The sequence below is a fragment of the Stenella coeruleoalba genome, assembly GCF_951394435.1.
Source record: "Stenella coeruleoalba genome assembly, chromosome: 4".
NCBI classification, from domain to species: domain Eukaryota; kingdom Metazoa; phylum Chordata; class Mammalia; order Artiodactyla; family Delphinidae; genus Stenella; species Stenella coeruleoalba.
The window spans coordinates 50,194,359-50,213,945 of record NC_137149.1 but is presented as its reverse complement, the minus strand read 5'-3'; the positions used below and the strand labels follow the sequence as shown (position 1 = coordinate 50,213,945).

Below are 19,587 nucleotides of genomic sequence, written 5' to 3'. Positions count from 1 at the left end.
CCTGATTTCTAGTGCCTTTGTACAATGAGACATTTGGATTCACCCCGTGCAGAGAAGTCTTCCCAGGTTGCCTGTGTCTGTCAAGGCAGATACAGCATTGAGTTTGAGAGTTGACAGGGATCTTAGATATAATTGAATCCGGCCATCTTTGTTGATAGATAAGGAAACTGAGGCGCAGAATCATTAAGTGAACCGCCCAAAGTTGAATTGCAGGACCCATGTCCTTCCTACCATCCTTGTCCTTCTCTTTTGGGCTAAATCAAGATCCACAAAGTCACTCTACTTATCAGGAAGACTTGAGCCTCATGTAATCACTTGATATCTCATGAACTTGGACTTGGTTCCAGCCCCGTCAACCATCTTCTCATGAGAATTCTTAATGGTCAAAATAATGATCACCCAAGTGTAGGAAGAGTGATTTGCAGGAAAGGCCCATGAAACTGCAAGGATGCTAAGTCGAAGAGGCTCATAATACAGCTTCCATTCCTGTGGAGACAGTCAGCCTTCCAGGGGGAAGGAGATGGGTCCAGGTCTCATGTGACATTTGGAGAACCCAGAATGAGCTTCTTGCCCAAGAACAGGGCTGCAACATGACAGCATTTATACAGGTGGCTCCCCGTTTTGGAACAGATTGTGGTCCAGAAGTTCACTTGCCAGTCATTGGTTTGAAACGTGGACTGCATTTTCCCCATCCAGTCAATTTCCGTGGTCTCCAGTAGAAGCCACATCTCCAGCACCTCTTCCCTTCTTCCTTCTAGAACTGCCCCTTCCTATTCCCTAGTCAGTAACAATCCCTTCTTGAGAAATTTTCTTAATACTTCAGTCATAACATTCTGAAAGCATTTACTATTTTTTTTCTTGGTATGTGCTTCTGAGCTCCACTAGATGCTAGAAGGGAATAAAAAATATGATTAACAAATAGCTGCTTTTGTAAAAATAACTGAAATCCCCTTAACCCTACCAAGGATAATTGCAGTTTAGAATGGAATGTTTGTTTCACTTAATTGATGAAATTTCAACTTGAGAAACAAAGTGAAGATGGCTGTGGCATCTGGGTGTCAGTGGTCTGGGCCCACCTCCGAGGCAAGCTAATAGTGGATAGCTTTCCTCTCCCTATAATTCGGAACTCAGAGGTTTCTCAGGGTGCGAGGTAGTGACTTCTCTCAGCTTTGCATCCTGAGGGGAGTGGCTGTTAGACTCGATTTGATAGACAGAAATGGCTTTCTTTTAAATATGTGATAAATCTTGAGGCTTATATTGGATGTCAGGGGCTATTTCTATTTGCTACATTCCCTGTATATTAAGAAGGCACAGTTATAAGTCTGAATCTCTGTGTTTCTTTTTAAAATGAATAGTTTTTATTCTTCTTCTGAATATAAAAGTTATACACATTTAGCATAGAAAATTAAAAAAATTACAGAAAGGCACATATACCCCCCCACACACAAATTTAATAGAACTTATGTCATCGGCCACTATTAACACCTTATTATATTTTCTCCTTATCCTCTTAGCTCTTCTGTCTTTCTGAGCCTATATTTATATGTAAATTTGTTGTGATTAGAGTTTTTTCAAACATAATTTTAAACCTTAATATATTTTGAACATTTTCTCATTATGCCACTAATGTATTTCACAACAGTTTTTAATGATAGCATTGAATATATACATAATGAATATATGTGTATGAATATATATGAGTTTATATATATATAGTGTTCCATTATTTATTTTGCTAGGCCATTATTGTTGGACATTTACACTGCTTTCAAGTTTTCAATAGTGTAAATTATGTAGCATTGACTATCTTCACACTAAAAATCTTTGCACATATCCCCCTGTTATTTCCTTAAGATGAACTTCTAGAAGTAGAATTTCTGGATCTGTGGGGATGCCCATTTTTAACGTTTTTAACACATACTGCCCGATTGTCCTCTAGAAAAATTTGTACTCATTTATAATCTGACCAGTAGTATTTGACATCTGTTTTTGATTGAACTGCTAAATGTGGAGGTCAGTCTTAGAAGTGGTCTTCTTGATTAAGAATATTTCCTCAAAAATCCCGTGTTTACTTGGGCTAGCAAAAAAATAAGATTTTATATAAGGTATCACAAAATTTAGCTAGACCTTAAGCTAATTGCTTCCTAAGATGAGAATTTATTTCCTTTCTACATCCCCACATTTTTAGGATATATATTCACTCCGCTAGACTAAAATTCAAATACCAAAGCACTGGAGAAATCCACAACAGAAACAAAAGCAAAATAACTAAAACCCTTCTGAATCTTACCTGGTGGGATTGAAAAAAAGAAAAAGAAAAAGAAAAAACTTCACTTATTTAATTCTTCCATTTCAACAGTAGTTGAAAATACAATTTTTTCTCTACAATCAAAAAAAGTTAGGCTCATTAAGACCCCAGCTCTAGAAATAAGTACCAAACAGGGGGAACTGTTTGACTAACAGTTTTATTCCAATTTAATAATTTGTGTTTCTACCTGAGGTTACTCTGGCCTTCAGTAACTTCAGTTAGGGGATAAAATATCTCTCTTACCAAGTGAATTATGTTACTGAGTTTCGATAGGACTTTAAATTTTAAATAATAACAAATTTAATAAGATATGATGTGCTTTATTTTCAGTTTCAGTAAAAGAAAATGCTAAATAATCCTATTGAACATTTCTTGTTTAAATAGTCAGTAACTCGCTGCATTATAAATGAATTAACCTGAAATAATTAAGGTAAATGAAAATGTCTATAAATGCACAAATACAACAGAGTTAAGCATCAGACGAAATCAGATTTTAACCATCCTTTTATTATCTCTTATCTGTGGGCCTAATAAGCATACTTCTTGCCTTATGTTTAGATTAGTCCAGTTGATTGCAATTTGGATTAATTTGCACATTATTTTTTACTTTAATGTGAAAAATGCCAAGAGCAGATTTTGAGATCCACGTTAAAATACAGGCTCAGTTGCATAGAGCTGGTCAGCAGAAGGTTTCGCTGGAGATGAGACAGAGGTTGCCGAAGTTGTCTAGTTTATTAGAAGATAAAATAAACAAATGCTAGGAGGCATTAAAGCCGACTACTGATTTTCCTCTGTTTCCCAAATATGCTTAGTTCACAGTGCCATCACCATGGTGATTTTGTGTAAAATAAGACTTCATTTTAGAGTGGGTATAGGCTAGAGGCCTTTGTTATACCCTGCCCTGCTACCAACGTCTGTGCCCTGCACAGCAGCCGCTTCAAACACGTCCCAGGGGCTCAGAGCACGTGCTCAGACTGATGTGGGGTTTCAGGATCAGTTAGCCCCTCTAGGAATTTAAAGCCAGCAATTGAATGCCCGTTATCAATGATTAACTTTAAAAATATTAGGCATTCTGGGCAGATCCCTTTCCTTTCTATGCAGGCAGCATTCCCAAGAATGTTGGTTTCCAGCTACGTAGACAGTCTCTAGGTTATTAAGTTGCCTCGGGGGACTTTGCTGTGCTTTTGATTTGGGAATGAATATTATTCTTATTATGAAACTTTAGTTCTTCCTAGAAGGGTTTTCAGAGATCTGTATGCTCTTTTCAGCTGTTATCTAAATCCTGGCTCTGTCTTATTTTTCTCAGTTATAAAATGGGTACACAGATCATCTTTATTGGGTAATTTTGAGGACTAAATTGATTGAAGTGTGGTATCTAAAATGCTAATCTCAGTGTCTAGCCCTTGTAAGCTCTGCTGTATATTTTCCTCCCCATTTTTCTTCCTTATAAACTTTTCGCCTTAAATTTATTCTTATGTAGTTTATTGTAAGCTTAGAAAAACACATGAGCAAAGATATTTATACTAGTAGCTCTTCACTTCTGAGTTCTCACCTATGTTCAATAATGAGATCAAAACCGATTGTCTCTGCTGTTGTCTACTTGGGTATTTGGGTTTGATGGTGTTTATTTTTTATAAGTGGCAGATGTCTGAAATAGGCAGGGCAGCAAAAGCCTTGTAATCTGGGGCAGGAGAGGGGAAGGAAACTCAAACATCATGTACTTTGTCAAATTTTTTTCATAGAATTGAATTCTTCTCTTGAAGGTTTAATTTCTCTCTTGTTATCGACTTTAAGGATAGATACTCTTGCCTCCACCAATGTTGGAGTCTTGGGGAACAATGACAGAACTACTGAAGGGAGAAATTCCATTGGGGTGGAGTCCAGGCTCTGTGTAGATACGGAAAATTATGAGCACTCAACAGATGTTAATAAATACCTCCTTCTATTGTTGAGACAAAATGGGGTTGATTGGGTGTGAATTTAATGGTTAGTGAAAGGACCTTGTACATAGAAAGGGTGTATTTTGAGGAAGACAGGAATCGGATATTGACCAAAATAGCATTGTGTTTTTCATATCAGATTATTCTGTGTTTTTAAGGTCTGTCATCCCCCCAAATTGTAAGTTCCCTTGTGTTCATGACATTTGCCTTCTTAGCAGCCCTTGCAGTACATTGCTGTGGACACAGTAAGGTTTCAATAGATCCTTGTTGATTGAAACCAAACATTTGGAAATCTTGGAGGCAGAGTTGATGAAGGGGTGAAAAGAGGGCTGCAGGGAGAAAGGAAGAGAAACAGTCAAGGCCTGAGGGAGAATCAAATATAGAAACATCCTGGGAAACCAGGAAAGACCAAGGTTGGTGAGCAACTAACACTTTATGTTCTCCTGAGAAAAGAAAAACTGGACAGAAGAGAAACTTTAATCTGAAGAGCTAATTAACCAAGTTATAAGACCTCTAGAGTATCCCTCTCATTAGAGTTGTAATTTTGAGACCAAAAAAACAACAGTGGAAGGTACTCTAATTTTCCCCAAGAATCTATTTAAATTTTTATGTGGACAGTAATAGAAATTTGAGGGAAAAATTGCAGTATGCTGGAGTTTATAAATCATTTCAATGTTTTGACTCCTAACTAACCCTCTTCGTGATGGTAAGAAGAAAAAAAAAATGTATGTATATATAAAACCACCTTTGCTTTCAGAGAATGTGCTGATTTGATTAAGAAAAAGTGGAATTAGGCGGCAAAAAGACAAACAAGAAAACCCCGATAACATAATATGAACAGGTTAAATATTAAAAATAATAATACAGAATGTTCCAGTGTAAAGAACATCTCTAAAAGATAGGATTAAAAATTATATATATATTCACATAAATATAATGGATGCCTGGCATTCAATGAACACAAAAGTATCAGAGAATATCACGACACAGGGATCACCTGATAATAATGAATAAACATCAGTCTTCTCGGTCAAGTGACCAATATTATTTCACAGTTGACTGTGTTGAGCACAGAGCCAATGACCTTTGCCCTGCATTTTAATAATTTACTGTAGTTTTACATTAAATCAGAATATAATTGTGAAGAAAATTAGTGTTTCTTTGTGGGGAGTGCAGAGTAATGCCACTAATTGCATGTATAAAAGCCTTCCTGAGGTTGTATTTTCCTGTTCTTTCTTGATTTCGAAAATTAAAACTATGGTAATTTTCCGCTATTTGTAAGAGGGAAAATGTGCCAGTGAAATGTATTCAGCTAACTTAAAACGTCAAAGCTTTTGGCCATCGTTTTATGTCCAGTAATGACAAACTGTCAATTTCCTCACATTATTCAGGAATATAGTAGCAACTTGTTGCAGATCTCAGAGTAGACAAATTTCTTAAAATAGATGTGATCTGAAAGAAGAAACAGTCTGATGTTTTTTGGTTTGTTTTTTCTTTCACTTTAATATTTGAGCAACTTTATATTTAGAGCAAATCACCATTCTTTTCCTGATAAAGGAATGGACAATAGCGAATTCATTACGTTAAACTTAGTAGAATAGGAGATTAAATGAATAGTGCTTTAGAATCATTTTTAGATACCTGGGGAATTTTTTTTTTCAGATGAGTAATTATCAAGTGAAAGACTGAGTTGGTTTTTAAAATATATGGGGTTTAAAATTTTATAAAAACATGTATATTCACAAATATATGTCCACGTGAACATCACTCTGGAACTTGGAAGGGTTAAATCCGACCTCTGTGGTGTTATGGGAAGTGTTTTCCGGCGTTGTCTAGTACCTTGAGTTTGTTATGGATTCAATATGTAGTGTCATCATAAAACAGTTGAACCTGCATTAGCCCTCATTGTCTCAGGCTAGAAGCTGAAAAATTCAAAGAATGAAAAAGCTCAAGAAATGAATATTTCTGCTAATAGCATGTCGGTATTTTTCCCTTACTCCATGGACATTCTTGATCTCAAAGGTAAACTGCACAACCCAGGGTACTAGGGTTGGAATCCAGTGTTTATTCAAAAAGGCACCCTAAGGCAGTTGCAGAGGAAATGCTACATGTATGAAAAAAAAAAAAGGTAGCCGGGAAACTAAGCTGATCTGGGCAAAGCGGCAGCGACTGTCTTTACTAACACTTGTTTTCTGAGAGCCTATGAGAGAAATGAAAATAATTAGAAGGACCCTGAAAGGGTGGTATTTTGTTGCTTGTTCTCCTTATATGGAGCAAAGTAAACTGCAGTAACACTTCTCGGGAGCTGGTATTCCCTACTGCCACAGGGACAGCAGATTTCTGGGTAGAGGAGTTTGTTTATACCTTAACAAATACGGGCTGTTTTGTTGATTAAATAAGCAAAAAAAAAAAAAAAAGAAAGAAAGAAAGAAAGCATGCCCCATTCTCTGTTTTCAAACACTTCCCCCAATTAGAAAATGTCTCATAAAAATCCATCATGTGATAAGATCTTGCCTTAGTCCCAAACCAAGTCCTCTTGGATGTCTTCAAATCTGAGTTCTGAGGGAGTCCACATTTTAGCTCAGAATGTAGTTACTCTGTCATGAAACAGAGAGCTTTGCCACTTGCTTGTTTTGGAAGGAAAATAAATTAAAAAAAGATTGCAGGGGATTTTAGTTATTATATGGCCAGGGCTCCATTTAGAGTCGGTGGCATTCAAAGCTGGCTTTAGTCACAGCATGATGCTCCAAAAGTCCAAGTGTTTCCTTTCTTTCTTTCTTTCCGTTTTTTTTTTTTTTTAAGCGTTACTTCACTGAGGCAGAGGGCTGCCTTTGAGTGACGTCACGAGTTTGAGCAGCTAGCAGCACAGGAGAAGGGAGGCTGGGTGAGTGACAGCCCAGCCTACTTTTTAATAGCTTTGTCATGTGACTGGGGACTGTAGTAAGACAGGTGCCTTCAGTTCACTCTCAGTAAGGGGCTGGTTGCCTGCATGAGTGTGTGCTCTGTGTCACTGTGGATTGGAGTTGAAACAGCTTGACTGGCGTCATTCAGGAGCTGGATGGCGTGGGACATGTGCAACCAGGACTCTGTATGGAGTGACATCGAGGTGAGGTGGGGCTGGGCTCAGCACTGCAGCCAGGACGGAAGCTTCCCTCGCAATGCAATTATTCCTGTAAGAGGGGGAAGGGCTTGGGCTTGGGCGAGGAGAGGAGGCAGCAGAGTAGCCCCGGCAGGAGCTTTGGGAAGGGAATCTCAATCTTATCTTAACTCCAATAAGTTTGCTATTTTAAGGTGGCTCTGAGATACCGTGAACAAATCAAAGCTTAGCTGCTGTCATCAGGATCTGTTGCAGTTAGAAACTCTTTCCATGTGCTTTTGGCTCTGTTTCTACTCATATGCAATATTTATGCCCTAAGATATTGATATGAATCAGAAGCTGAAGTCTTTCCAGTGGTGTTTAGTGGCCTGGTTGGAAAAATGCCATTTCTATTTATAATAAGATGAAGATAAAAATATTAAAATAGATGGGCTCAAATCTAGTCAGTTTTGACTCTAGTCTGGATTTTTTTCTTCTTCCCTCTCTGTTCATCAGAGAACTCACAGAATCCTAAATAATCCTGCTGGGCTATTTTAGATTGCTTTTCCCACAGAACACAAAACAACAAAGCTGGTTCCTTTAAAACTCCTCTATGTGGTTGAAAGCTTTGGCCAGTAAAGAAAAAAAAAAAAAAAAAAGCCTTACAGTGCAAGGTTTTCCATCAGCGTCAGTGGCAGGGAAGCCAATGGTTAAATCTCTCTGTACCACGGAGAGCTGCCTGAAGCCGGAGAGAGAATAGAGTTTATGCAGGACTGTGTGTGGAGCTGCTCACTGCTTGTGTAAAAATAGATGGCAATACATCAATTCCACAGTCTCTGCTGGCTACAATTCATACAGGGGGGAAAAAAGCGAGCTGGTTTCCTCGTAATCTCTGGAGTCTAGAGTGACTAGCGGGGGGGACGGAGGACCGCGGCATGTTCGCATTCAACACAATGGAATGTTCTCGGGAAGTTTGGCCAACTTGGGAAACAAGCAAAACTTTCTGTGGACTCTGGTGAGATGGACCCGAATTGAATTGCAGGGAGGATCTGAGCAGCTAACAATGAATCTGGCAAAGGGCTGGGAGAGCTTCCTCTGGGAAGCTGGGGGCACGTAGGGTAAGGGGAGGATCAAGGGCTACACGTGATTTGATTAAATAAGATGTCCATGTGGTGCTGCGATACACATCTAAAGTGAAAATAATTTGGCCAAGGCCGTCTGCGAATGCATTTTTCCTCTCTAGTGAGGCATGCCCTGGATCCTTAACTCTTCGCTGGGCTGGCAAATGCTGGCTCCGTTTGCCCTCTCTTGCCTTGGCAGATATATATTTTCAGATTGTAACTGTTCTTCTCTTGTTGTGATTTCTTGGTAAGGTGGAAGAGTTATGGATAATTCGTACGTCCTGCAGCTCTTACGACTCAGGGTTCTAAGTGGCTTCAAAGTTCTAATTGTCTTCGAGTAGCTGGAGTATCCTGCGGGCGGTTGTCTGGCTGGCACTGTGGGTCTCAGCTGCTGCAGTTTCATTTTTCCATCATGTATTCTTCCTGATGCTGCTAGGAGTTGATTGAAGAACTAGATCATATGGAAATAGGGAAGATTTCCTTTCCTCGTCGGCATTCCTGCGGTCATTTTCAAATAAGCGTCAGAACCGTTTAGGACACCGGCTTTTTAATTTTGCTCTTAAGGAGGTGAGGTCTCGGGCTAATTGTCCAGCCGTGGATTGAGTTGTCGGTCAGCTGAGACGGGCCAGTCGCTTCTCTATTGCGCTGGAGGCAGCAGGCTGCTAGCAGCCCAGCCTTCGTGGTGGCAGCCCTGGGAATCACCTCCGCCAGGCTCAGATATTATGAGCAGCAGGTAGCGTAGGCCGCTTTCATTTTTTGAATCATTAATGTTTGCTGTCATCCTAAAACATATTATGCCCTTTTGCACATAATGACGGGACAGTACGTTGGTTAATAAAGGCCTCTATCACTATAGCTACTCAGAGTGCCCCGTGTTTCACAGTTTAATGAAGGTGATGTCCAGTAAGCTTACCAAGATTGATAGAGACAGTTCCGATGACATACACTCTACTAAGACTGTCATTCTTTACTGACCCCTGCCCTGCCCCTTATCCCCTGTCCTAATTTTTTTTTTAAGAAGTCAGGTTCTTTTTTCATTAATGTAATTAATGTGGCCAAGTCCACGCTTTCTGCTCTCTCTCTCTTTAAAATTTACCATCAATGGCACAAAAACCTCCAAAAGGTTAATGGAGAATTATACTTAATTATAATGTTTCATTATCGTCAGTGCAGTTCAGCTAATTTATTGTCTGCTCTTTAACTAAGAGAAAAGTCTGTTGGGGTGAAATAACGTACAATAATTAGCCTTTTGTGTTTAGTGACTGCTTTATCCTCTTAAATCTTATTATAAAATTAAGGCTGTGGTTGTGAAATAGCTGTCATAGTTGCGAAGAGGCAGTAGAATGTGTCTCTGTAATTGCAGTAAAGCACACCTGTTACAGATGTATAGGGAAGCAGTAAATATCAGAGTGTCAGATGAGGACAGTTACAGGGCTCGGACTGTTAAGTCTGGCATCATCCAAAGGCCAAGTATAAATTAATAACAGGAACACTTGCTGCCACTAATGTGTTTTAGATTATCAGGATAATGCCACGTTCAGAAGCCCTGATTTCATTAGCACGTCAGCATTGGCAAGAGCACATGCACATTTTTCAATGATAACAGAAAAGCAAAAATGAGAGAGGCAGACAGAGAGAGGAAAGGAAAGAAATATGTGAATTACGGCAGAGTAAAATACAAAAAAATTGATCTGATCTTTTGAATGGTTTTCAAAAGTTACTGAAAAATACATATTTCTGAAAGGTTAAAGGGTTTTGGAGAAGTCATGCCTCGAGAGGGCTGTTAAAGAGGGAGACAGCAAGAAGTTGTCCACCAGTTGGTATCAACATTCCCGAACACGGGTTCTAGAGTATGCCGTCCACAAAAGGAATTTAAGCCAGATGTAGAGATCCTACGTTGTCTAACTTATTCTTTTTTGTCGTCATTTTTGTTGTTTAGGCTTTTTATTTTAAGGACTCTCCCCTAATCCTAGTGGGTTTTGCACCAGTGAAAAAGTTCCCCCCTTGTCTCTGAATTGGTCGTGTTGTGGAAGAGTTAACTGTGTGTGGGGGTGTGTGTGTTTGTGTTTGGAGGACAAGCAGTGGGCAAGTGTGGAGACTGGGAAGTGTTATGCCTGTAACAAAATCCAAACACTGTCCCAGAACAAAATCTTCTCTTCAGCCCAGCCTCCGCTCACTTATCAATCTAGTCAAGTATACGGATCTGTAACTTTGGGCTAACTCCAATAATAAAAGAGAAAGACCGATAAAATGATAAGGGAAGAGTTGAGATGAAGGGGGTTGCCCTTTCTTGGCATTACCTTTGTGCCTGCAGTTTGGGATCTCAGTGGGGCCCAGTGGTCTTAGGGAGGAAGTGCAGGAGTTTTCAGCCTTCTCCCAGCCTCCCCTTACCAACTGCTGGCTCCATTCCCCAGTACCTACTTCTCAGCGTGCTGCTTACAAACATGCTGCTGCGTATGACCCGTGTAATGTAGCCTGCCAGGGATGAGGGGTGCTTGAGAAAAAAAATCTGCGTAGAACTTATTTTATTCAAAATCGAAATGTCAAGCAGTATCTTTAGCTTCATGCCCAACTGCTGCCTGGATGGGAAGAACTCCCCAGCATCTCTCCTGGCCTTGGAAGGGAGGGCCGTGAGGGTACCACCTCAGAGAGTGTGTCTTTCAATTGAGACCCCTCGGCTTGCAGATAGATAAAGTCCTTATGGCTCTGGCGTCACCAGATCCCTTCCAAAGGAAGTTTCTGCAGGGTTCTTCACGATGGGCAGTGATGAAACAGCAGTCAGATAGCCAATTCGAGGTTAGAAGCCCACCTTAGGAAGCGGGTCCACTTTCCTCAGAAACCCACAGTGCAGGAGAGTTAACAGACCACTTACTCTGTGCAAGGAGGTGACAAGCAGCCCAGTCCCGGTAGAGGGTATTTTAAGCCCCTCAGTATATTGAAACCATTTTTAAAACTCCAAATAAAAAATTGTTCTTTTGAATTCACTTAGAGCATAGTTTAGGAATACATAAATGATGAACAAAAACATAGTTGTGGTGTGCTAGAGTGGTTTTTCTTTTCAGACTTCAGGTGATCCCAACGGTATACACAGACGCACACACCAACACAGAAGACTTGCAAGTTACACATAGTGGAAGATAACAAAGATCATAAAAAATATGATTTTTGTCCTTCATCTCAATGGATTTATTTTTGACCTGTTTGAGAAGTTCAGAATCTCATGAAAAGTCAAGTAAAAGATTTAAATAACAATTCAAGAGAACCATAGACATGTTAAAGGACGTTGCATCATTAGTTGCTAAATGAATTTTATGGATTATAATGGTTAAAGAGAGAGTAAATGGAGAAAGTTTTCCTGGTATAGTTCTTATGGGGTTTTTTTCCTCTCATTTAGTCATCGTTTGTCTCTCGTACGTGTGATGTAATTCCAAGGTGAAATCAAATCTGTATCCTTCCCTCAAAGGGCTTATACTCTAAGAGTAGAGTGAAATTTTACATATAGTTAACCAGAAAACAATTTGAAACTTGGTAAGTGCTAACTATCAAAGAGGTACCAACAAATCTAAGTTGATTTCTAACTGGACGAATCAGAGAAGGCTTCATGGAAGCATGGCATTTACTATGGATTTGGAGGTAGAATTTGGGATGGAAGGGTTCTGGCAAAGTATCCTTTGGGAGCAAAGTGAGTTAAAGAATTTAGGATGTTTATTCTGGGGACTAAAACCCTGGAAACCAGCTTTGGTGGTGTCGTTGAATTAACCAGGCTTAATTCCTATCACATGCTATTGCAGTTTAATAAATTCCTGCAGTTAATGAAAGCTTTTTTCTTTCCTCCCCTGCCCCCTGCAGTGTGCTGCTCTGGTTGGTGAAGACCAGCCTCTTTGCCCAGATCTTCCTGAACTTGACCTTTCTGAACTAGACGTGAACGACTTGGATACAGACAGCTTTCTGGGTGGACTCAAGTGGTGCAGTGACCAGTCAGAAATAATATCCAATCAGTACAACAATGAGCCTTCAAACATATTTGAGGTAAGGACAGCCCTTGGTGAAAATTAATTTCTCATTGAACTTGGCTTATGCCACACTAAAATATTATTGGCCTGAAAGCATAATAAGTTCTTACTTTGCTGTCACCAAAAGACTTTCTATCATACTTAGGCACTTCCTATTGTGTGGAAAAACGATTTTGGAAAACAAATTTTTTTTTTTTTTTGAGAATTAAGGCCCTAAGGACCCACAACAGAGTGCATCAAACTCTGTTGAAATACTAAGGGACTGTGAAAGAATAAATGACAAAGAAGAACAAACGTCTACACCTGTTTATCCCTGTCTATGTCCCACAGAAAATGGTGCCTACCGTAAACTAACGTAGAATGTAAAAGAACACATTTCTTTTTAACCAAGGCATGAGGTCTACCTTTAATTATTTTACAAAGTAGGTGAGCAGTTTTTTTTTTTACTGTCATTGTCATATGTATAATCGTACCTCTGATTTCTTTATATTATGGGAACTTCTAAGCCCAACTACTCTGATATTTACTTATAAATTAGTCAAAATTAATTTACTTTTGAGTAGTGAGAATTACCTCCCAGGCTCTAGACTCTTTATTATAAGCCTACCCTGTAATAAAGAATGTTAATCTGCACCTATTAAACAGTTACTTTGAGAAAAGAAGTTCTTTCTTACAAGATCAGTCCTCATTTACTTGAAAATAAATGGTTTCTTAGAGGGACAAACTCTGGCAAGTGAATTGAGTAAAGATTATCAAATCAACTAGTTTTCAATATCACCAGCACCAGCACCACCATTATCATGTAACATTTTCTATCTACCATGTGCCAGCCTCCAAACAAAGCACTTTAAATGTATTTTTTTATCCACCAGGAGAGACATTTCTTATACTTCAATGTTGTTTGGTTGAAATCTCAAGTCATTAAGAAAGCCAATTTTACAATATTTATTGAGTTTTTCCAGCACCCAGCACATAAAAGGCACTGAATAAATGTTTATTGAGTCATTAAGAAAACCCATTTTACAATATTTACTGAGTTTTTCCAGCACACAGAAGGTGTTGAATAAGTGCTTTGTGAATAGTGAGTGAGTGATGAATATGGTATGTTCATAAGAGTAATAGTAATAGCAAAATGGCCAACATTTGGGCACACTTTTGCTTTATGTATGTCATCGCACTCATCCCTCAAAACAACCTATTGTTTAGGTACTATTATTATCATTCCCACTTTACATATGCAGACAGTGAGTTTCAGAGAGGCTAAGTGATTTTCCCAAAATCACACAGTTGACAAAGACGTGGGATTTGAACCCCAGATGTATCTGACTTCGAAGTCTATTATCCTTGATTAAAAATAGAATAACAGTGAATTTGGGTGACAGCCATCCTTTACATACCAAGCTGCTTCTTTGCTCAATATATTTAAAAATAGAACAGAATCTTTCCTTTCAGTGTTGGTTGACATGGAAGCAGGTATATAGCTGGTGAGCTGAGATGGCTGTAGATTCTGTTGACCACTAAGGTTTTATAATATGCCTGGAGCATTAAGTGGGTCTTAGAAGAGTGCTTAAGGTAATGGAGTGAAAGCTGGGGAGAAGGAATCAGGTGGAGGAAACACTGAGGGTTTGTGGTTAGTTATACTTTCCCAGGCTTCTCAGCCGGGTCTCAGAAAGTTCATGTGAGGACTTGGCTGGTTCGAACTGGTAAATTGAACATTCCTCATTCAGTACACTTGTCAGGTTACAGGCCCATTTTAAGTCATGCTGCATTAAGTAAACAGTACTTTTAAAAATGTCCATCTCCATAGACCTCTTATCTAAAAATCGACTATTTCATATTGGGTGAATGCCATGCATTTTGTAGAAGATGGTTAGGGAAAAACTAAAAGGTGGTTGGGGCGATGGCGTGGTGGTCAAGGCCTCCCTTGTGGGCTGGTTGCAAAAAATACACCTTTTTTTCATGGCTGGTGTCCCTGTATTTCATGTCGTGGCAACTGCATGAGGTACTTCTCATTTACACTTCCGGGAGACTGGGTTTGGCAACCAGTTATATATCTATAGATGCTTAATCTACACAAAGACACCCCTTTTGTTTTCCTATATAACTTTATACTACTGGTGGAATTGTTTTCAACACTCTAAACACAAGGTTTATTTCATTTAATCTCTCATCAGTTCATTTTAAACCAGTGGTTCTCAACTGAAGGCAACTTTGCCTGCCTGGGGATATTTCTCATTGTTTGGAGGGATGTTTGATTTTTGGGACAGGAGGCAGAGAGATGCTGCTGGTATTTAGTAGGTAGAGACCAGAGATGCTGCTTAACATCCTATAATGCACAGGACAGCTCCCCACAGCAAATAATCACTTGACCCCAAGTGACCATTACCATAGTGCTGAGGTGAAGAAACCCTGTTTAAAAAAAAAGTCGCCGCAATTTTTAGAAAACACTAAGGATGAATCCGTCAGATTTCTGAGAGAGAAAATAGAGTTAAGATACAGGATATGAAGACTTAGAAGCCATATAAAATTATCGAGATGCCCAGGGTCCCAGGACTGATATGTCAGGACTTCTCTTAGTGGCAGACAGCAAAAGTGACTGTATCAATAAGTCCCCATAACAGTTTTCTCTGATGTCACAAAGCCCATTCTTCTCTGTTGAGGCCAAGGGTAAGGCCAAATGTGGCCATATTGTTACACACAGCCGTGGCTTCCTCAGCACTTGCATACAGAAAGATGCCTCTGCTCTTTGCCCTCTAGCGTTAAACTCAGACATCTTTTCTATAACGAAAAAAAAAAGTGTGTTTTGAGCATAGGTGGAATTCTAAAATTGTGTCCTCCCCTGTAAAGAAACTCCATAGGCAACAGAATAACCCTTGAATGGCTACAGCCTTGCACGTTGCTTCTACCAAAGCTGCATTACCCCAAAGGCATTTCCCAGCGCCTGTGACTTTAAACCTCTCACAGCGGACTTTCACCTGTGCTCCCTTGTTCTCCTCCAGTTCTCAAAACCCTGCCTCATCACATTTGTGAAGGCCTTGTACTTGAGCAAGCCCAACAGTCACGGTCTCTGCCACCTCTGATCTGCCAATAACAAGCATTATCTACCTCGGATTCCCAGAATAAAATAAGGCACCGAGCAGTTCAACACTTTTCCCTGACTCAAGTATCACATTGATGACACTGCTGGAAACTGGCCACGGGATTTCTGAATTCTCATCAAAGCGGGAAGAAAGCGGGTATTTAGAGTTCCATTTAGTATTGCAGAATGTTTAAACGTTGGGAATAAATAGAAATTTCTTCCTTTGACCTCTTCCATAATTTGAATCTTAGTTTGATTTTTATGTATTGAATAACTTAAGAAGAAGAAGAAAAAAAAGAATGGAATTGAATGTCCCAACTGGGGAGACAGTGAATTCCTGAGTGGGAGAAGAGTGAGCTGACACGTAATTGTGCATGTTGGTTGAGTAACTGGGCACACAAACAGCGCTCTCTGCTTGCACAACCTATGTTTGGATGTGTAAATGCAGGTGACCACGTATGATTCAGAAGCCACTTAGCAAAACAGGACACAAGGCCTATAGGTGCAGCACCCAGTTTATCTTATCCATGTGTCAGGAAAACAGGATGCTGTCCCTGGACTGGCTGGTAGCAAGATTTATGTTTCAGAATATTGCAACACAACTTCCTTCTCTCTGTTGCTTTGTGCATTGTTTGAAGGAGGAGAATAAAGAAGTACTTTTAAAGCATGGCAGTGTGTAAAGATGGGTGGCATGGGTTAGGTTAAATAGCACATTGGCTCTTCTGGGACATTGTGGGCCACCTTGTCTCTGCTTTATTTTAACCTCTGCTTTGATGCCTCCTTGATTCCACTGAATGGGCATCTTTCATTTGTTGGTCTGGTAACTTCTGAATGCAGCTACTTGGGGTTCTTTAGTGCGTGGAGAGTGAGGATGTAGCTGCCTCTAGGTCGTTGCTCAGAATACGTACTGAAGGCTGCCTTTGCTAATGGGGAGGGAAGGTCTCTAAGCTGTGGCCAGTATTCATGTTGGGTAATTACTGAAACTTGCAGGAAGGTCTGATACTGTGAACTTTTGTAAAAGAAAAAGGGTGGTTTCCTGCTATCTGTCTGTAAGGTGTCCTGCTATATGCCACCGGGGAATGGCGGATGGAAACTTTCAAGAATATTCGATCATTATGGTGGGACTATAGATGACTTTACATTTTTTCCTTCGACTTTCAGTTGTATTCTAATTTTTTTCTACAATGGGCATATATTATATACTTATGAAAAAGTTAAAAACAACAGATCCTGGCTATTCAAGAGACTGAGCATTTTGGGAGCAGGGAACCAGCTTGTCTTGTTCACTGAAGTTTTTCTAGATGTTTTCTTAGAAAGCAGGAGAAAGTGTACTCAGTAAATAGTCGCAACCTCATGAATGAGTGAGTTAACCATCATATATTTATTGATGGCGTGAACTGCGTTAGTTAATGTGAAAATTAAATATAAAGCTCCAATAGATCTATTTCCTAAAGGACCTTAAATCTAGTTGGGGAGGGTGAAATCGGAAACCATTAGCAAATAATGGAAGACTGTGTATACAAATATACGTATATATGTACATGTTCACATATATCAGTAATTGGAGAACAATGTAACACTATATACATCCATGTATATGTGCACATGTATATTTATATGCATGGGGTTATATATTATATATATATTAGCAAGTGGCAAATATGGCAAGACTGTGTGTATTCATATATACATGTATACATGTAGGTGTGTGTGTGTGTGTGTGTATGTATCCTAGCTAAGGAGGGAATCAGCAAGAATAACATCACCAAGGTTAATAAGAGAATAAGAGTGAAGTCTTTTCATAGACAGATTATGAAGGTGAAGAGTTTGGTTTACTCAAAGTGAAAAATGTATTAATGGGAGCACAGGAGTAAGATAGGTAAGTCTGGATTTAGGGTGGGTACAAAATTATGCCAGGCCCTGAGGACCCAGTTGCAAGTGTTTAGAGTTTCCACGATAGGAATTAGGGTGCCGCTGAAGATTTTTAACAGGAGAGCAACGTGACGGGGATGGTATTTAAGGGTGATCGTTCTGATCGTTTTAAGAGCTATGGACAAGCAGAAAGTAGAGGAAATCCGACAGCAGGCTCTGCTGCATTCCAAACCCCATGCGATGCAGGTGCAGGGAAGGGACAAGGTGACAGCAGAGGGGATGGCGTCCAGGGAACAAAATTTAAGCACCTCAAAGGAAAATTCCATCAGTCCTGATAAATATGGGTTAGGTTAGGGAGGGAGGTGGCGAAGCAGACTAACTCGAAAATATTCCAAAGGGAATTGGAACTTCACGGGTATCTATCTGGTTAAGTTTCTGCTCACCTTTAGGAGCTGAAGCACTTTCTTGGACTGTGAGTCATTTTACAAAGGGGCTGCCATCTCCCTGCTGCATCAGGGGCAGAACCTATTTAACCCAATCCACAAATTCATGTGGTGTCTGCTTTTTCTCACTTGTCTCCTTGGAGGAAATTCTGTAGCCTTCCATGGTAATGAATTCCTGCTTCTGCCTGTGCCTGAGGTCAGGCAGACTTTTCTATGAATGGCAAACCTCTTGGAATTTTAATAAAACAAACAGAGAAAAAAATGTGTGTCCAAACCACCTCCGCTTAATTTAATCATCAGGAGAATAAATTCTCCTTTTTTATGTGGAGAGACCGAATTCATTTACAATAATCACTTCTTGAAGATTTCTGGAATTTCCAATTTGCAATCAATAAAAGTTTGTCATTTAAATTCAATTTACGGCCCACAACCAGATTTTTGCCACACTTGGTAATGACGCTTAGGGAGAATATAGACTTCAAGTAAGAAAATAATAGCCATTTAAGTGGGGAGATAATTGGCTGTAACATAAGAACATTGAAGAATGTTGAAACTCCTGGAGACTTATGGAGTATTTTAAAAATTTATGTTGTACTTCTCTTTGCATTTGTAGTCTACCGCAAAATTTCAAATTCTGGGTATAAATCAGTTAGATGTTCATCTCGGAGAGTCACAAATCAGGAAGCAACCATCTGACCCAGCCTGTGTGCTGCTTTATTTTCAACCTCTACTGTGGGCTTATCCAGCTGGGAGACTGAATAGTGTTCACGTGTGTGTGTGTGTGTGTGTGTGTTTCTCTACACACCTCAGTTAAAGACTGTTTAGACTTCTTGTCTTGATAACATCTGCCTTATCTTGGGAACATCTGGTTTATCACCCTGTTTCTTCCTCGCCATTGTGCTGACCACTGGGAAAATGTGGCTCAGGAGCTCTGACCCATGGGGCTATGTCTATTGGCATCGATCCCTACTAATAAATAGTAAGTCAAAGGATGCCAGTTAAATGACATCCTTCGCCACTAACTTTCCTGATGGTTGCTTTTGTTAGTGTAAGTTGTGGTTACAAAAGTTGAGGTCGGCTGCTGTTTTTCAGGGAAGTCAATCCAGTTCTTAGCCATTTGCAATTTGGAAAGTGAGGATCCATATGTGTAATTGGGCACAATGATTGTAGAAGGTGCTAGTTTGTGTTTTGGGGATAGAGACCAACTATTTCGATACTGTTGGCACTCCAAGAAGGAGGTGAGACATTTCTTGGGCTTTTCCTACCTCCTGGACTCTCCAGTGGGTCATTGAACTAAACATTACTCCCCCTGGATATCTTGGGAGCCAGGAAAGTGGAGACCCACATTCACAAGGAGGAAAACTTGGGGAGGAATCAGGAAGAAGTGGCGCACTGCCTCTTAGATTTACTTCAGAGATATTAGTCGAGGTTAAAGTCATTAAGATTCAGGATGCTGAAGTGGACAAACTGTCTCTTTGTATAGCAACGATGTGTGCTTGCATGGTAAGCTTATACGTAGTGTCTGTTTGTCCTCCTCCCCCCATCTATATGAAATGTCCTGGAAACACAGCCCAGCAGATGGCTCACCTCTGAACGAGATCAACACACAAAGCAGATAAAAAGATGAACATTAAAGACCGACAGCCAAATTGTTCTTCCACTGTTCTCTACCCCAGACTTCACATTTTTAACAAGGTTTATCTGTCCCGATAATTATGTGCCTATTCTTTTAACA

At 39.7% G+C, this 19,587-nt stretch overlaps 1 protein-coding gene across 1 annotated transcript in view; it reads left to right on the top strand.

The window, feature by feature from the left end:
• PPARGC1A (PPARG coactivator 1 alpha) overlaps window positions 1-19,587 on the top strand; it is a 347,961-nt gene that overhangs the window by 246,839 nt on the left and 81,535 nt on the right. The window contains exon 3 of the mRNA XM_079920481.1: window positions 12,295-12,474. Coding sequence (XP_079776607.1) covers window positions 12,295-12,474 — 180 coding nt within the window. The remainder of the gene's footprint in view (window positions 1-12,294; window positions 12,475-19,587) is intronic.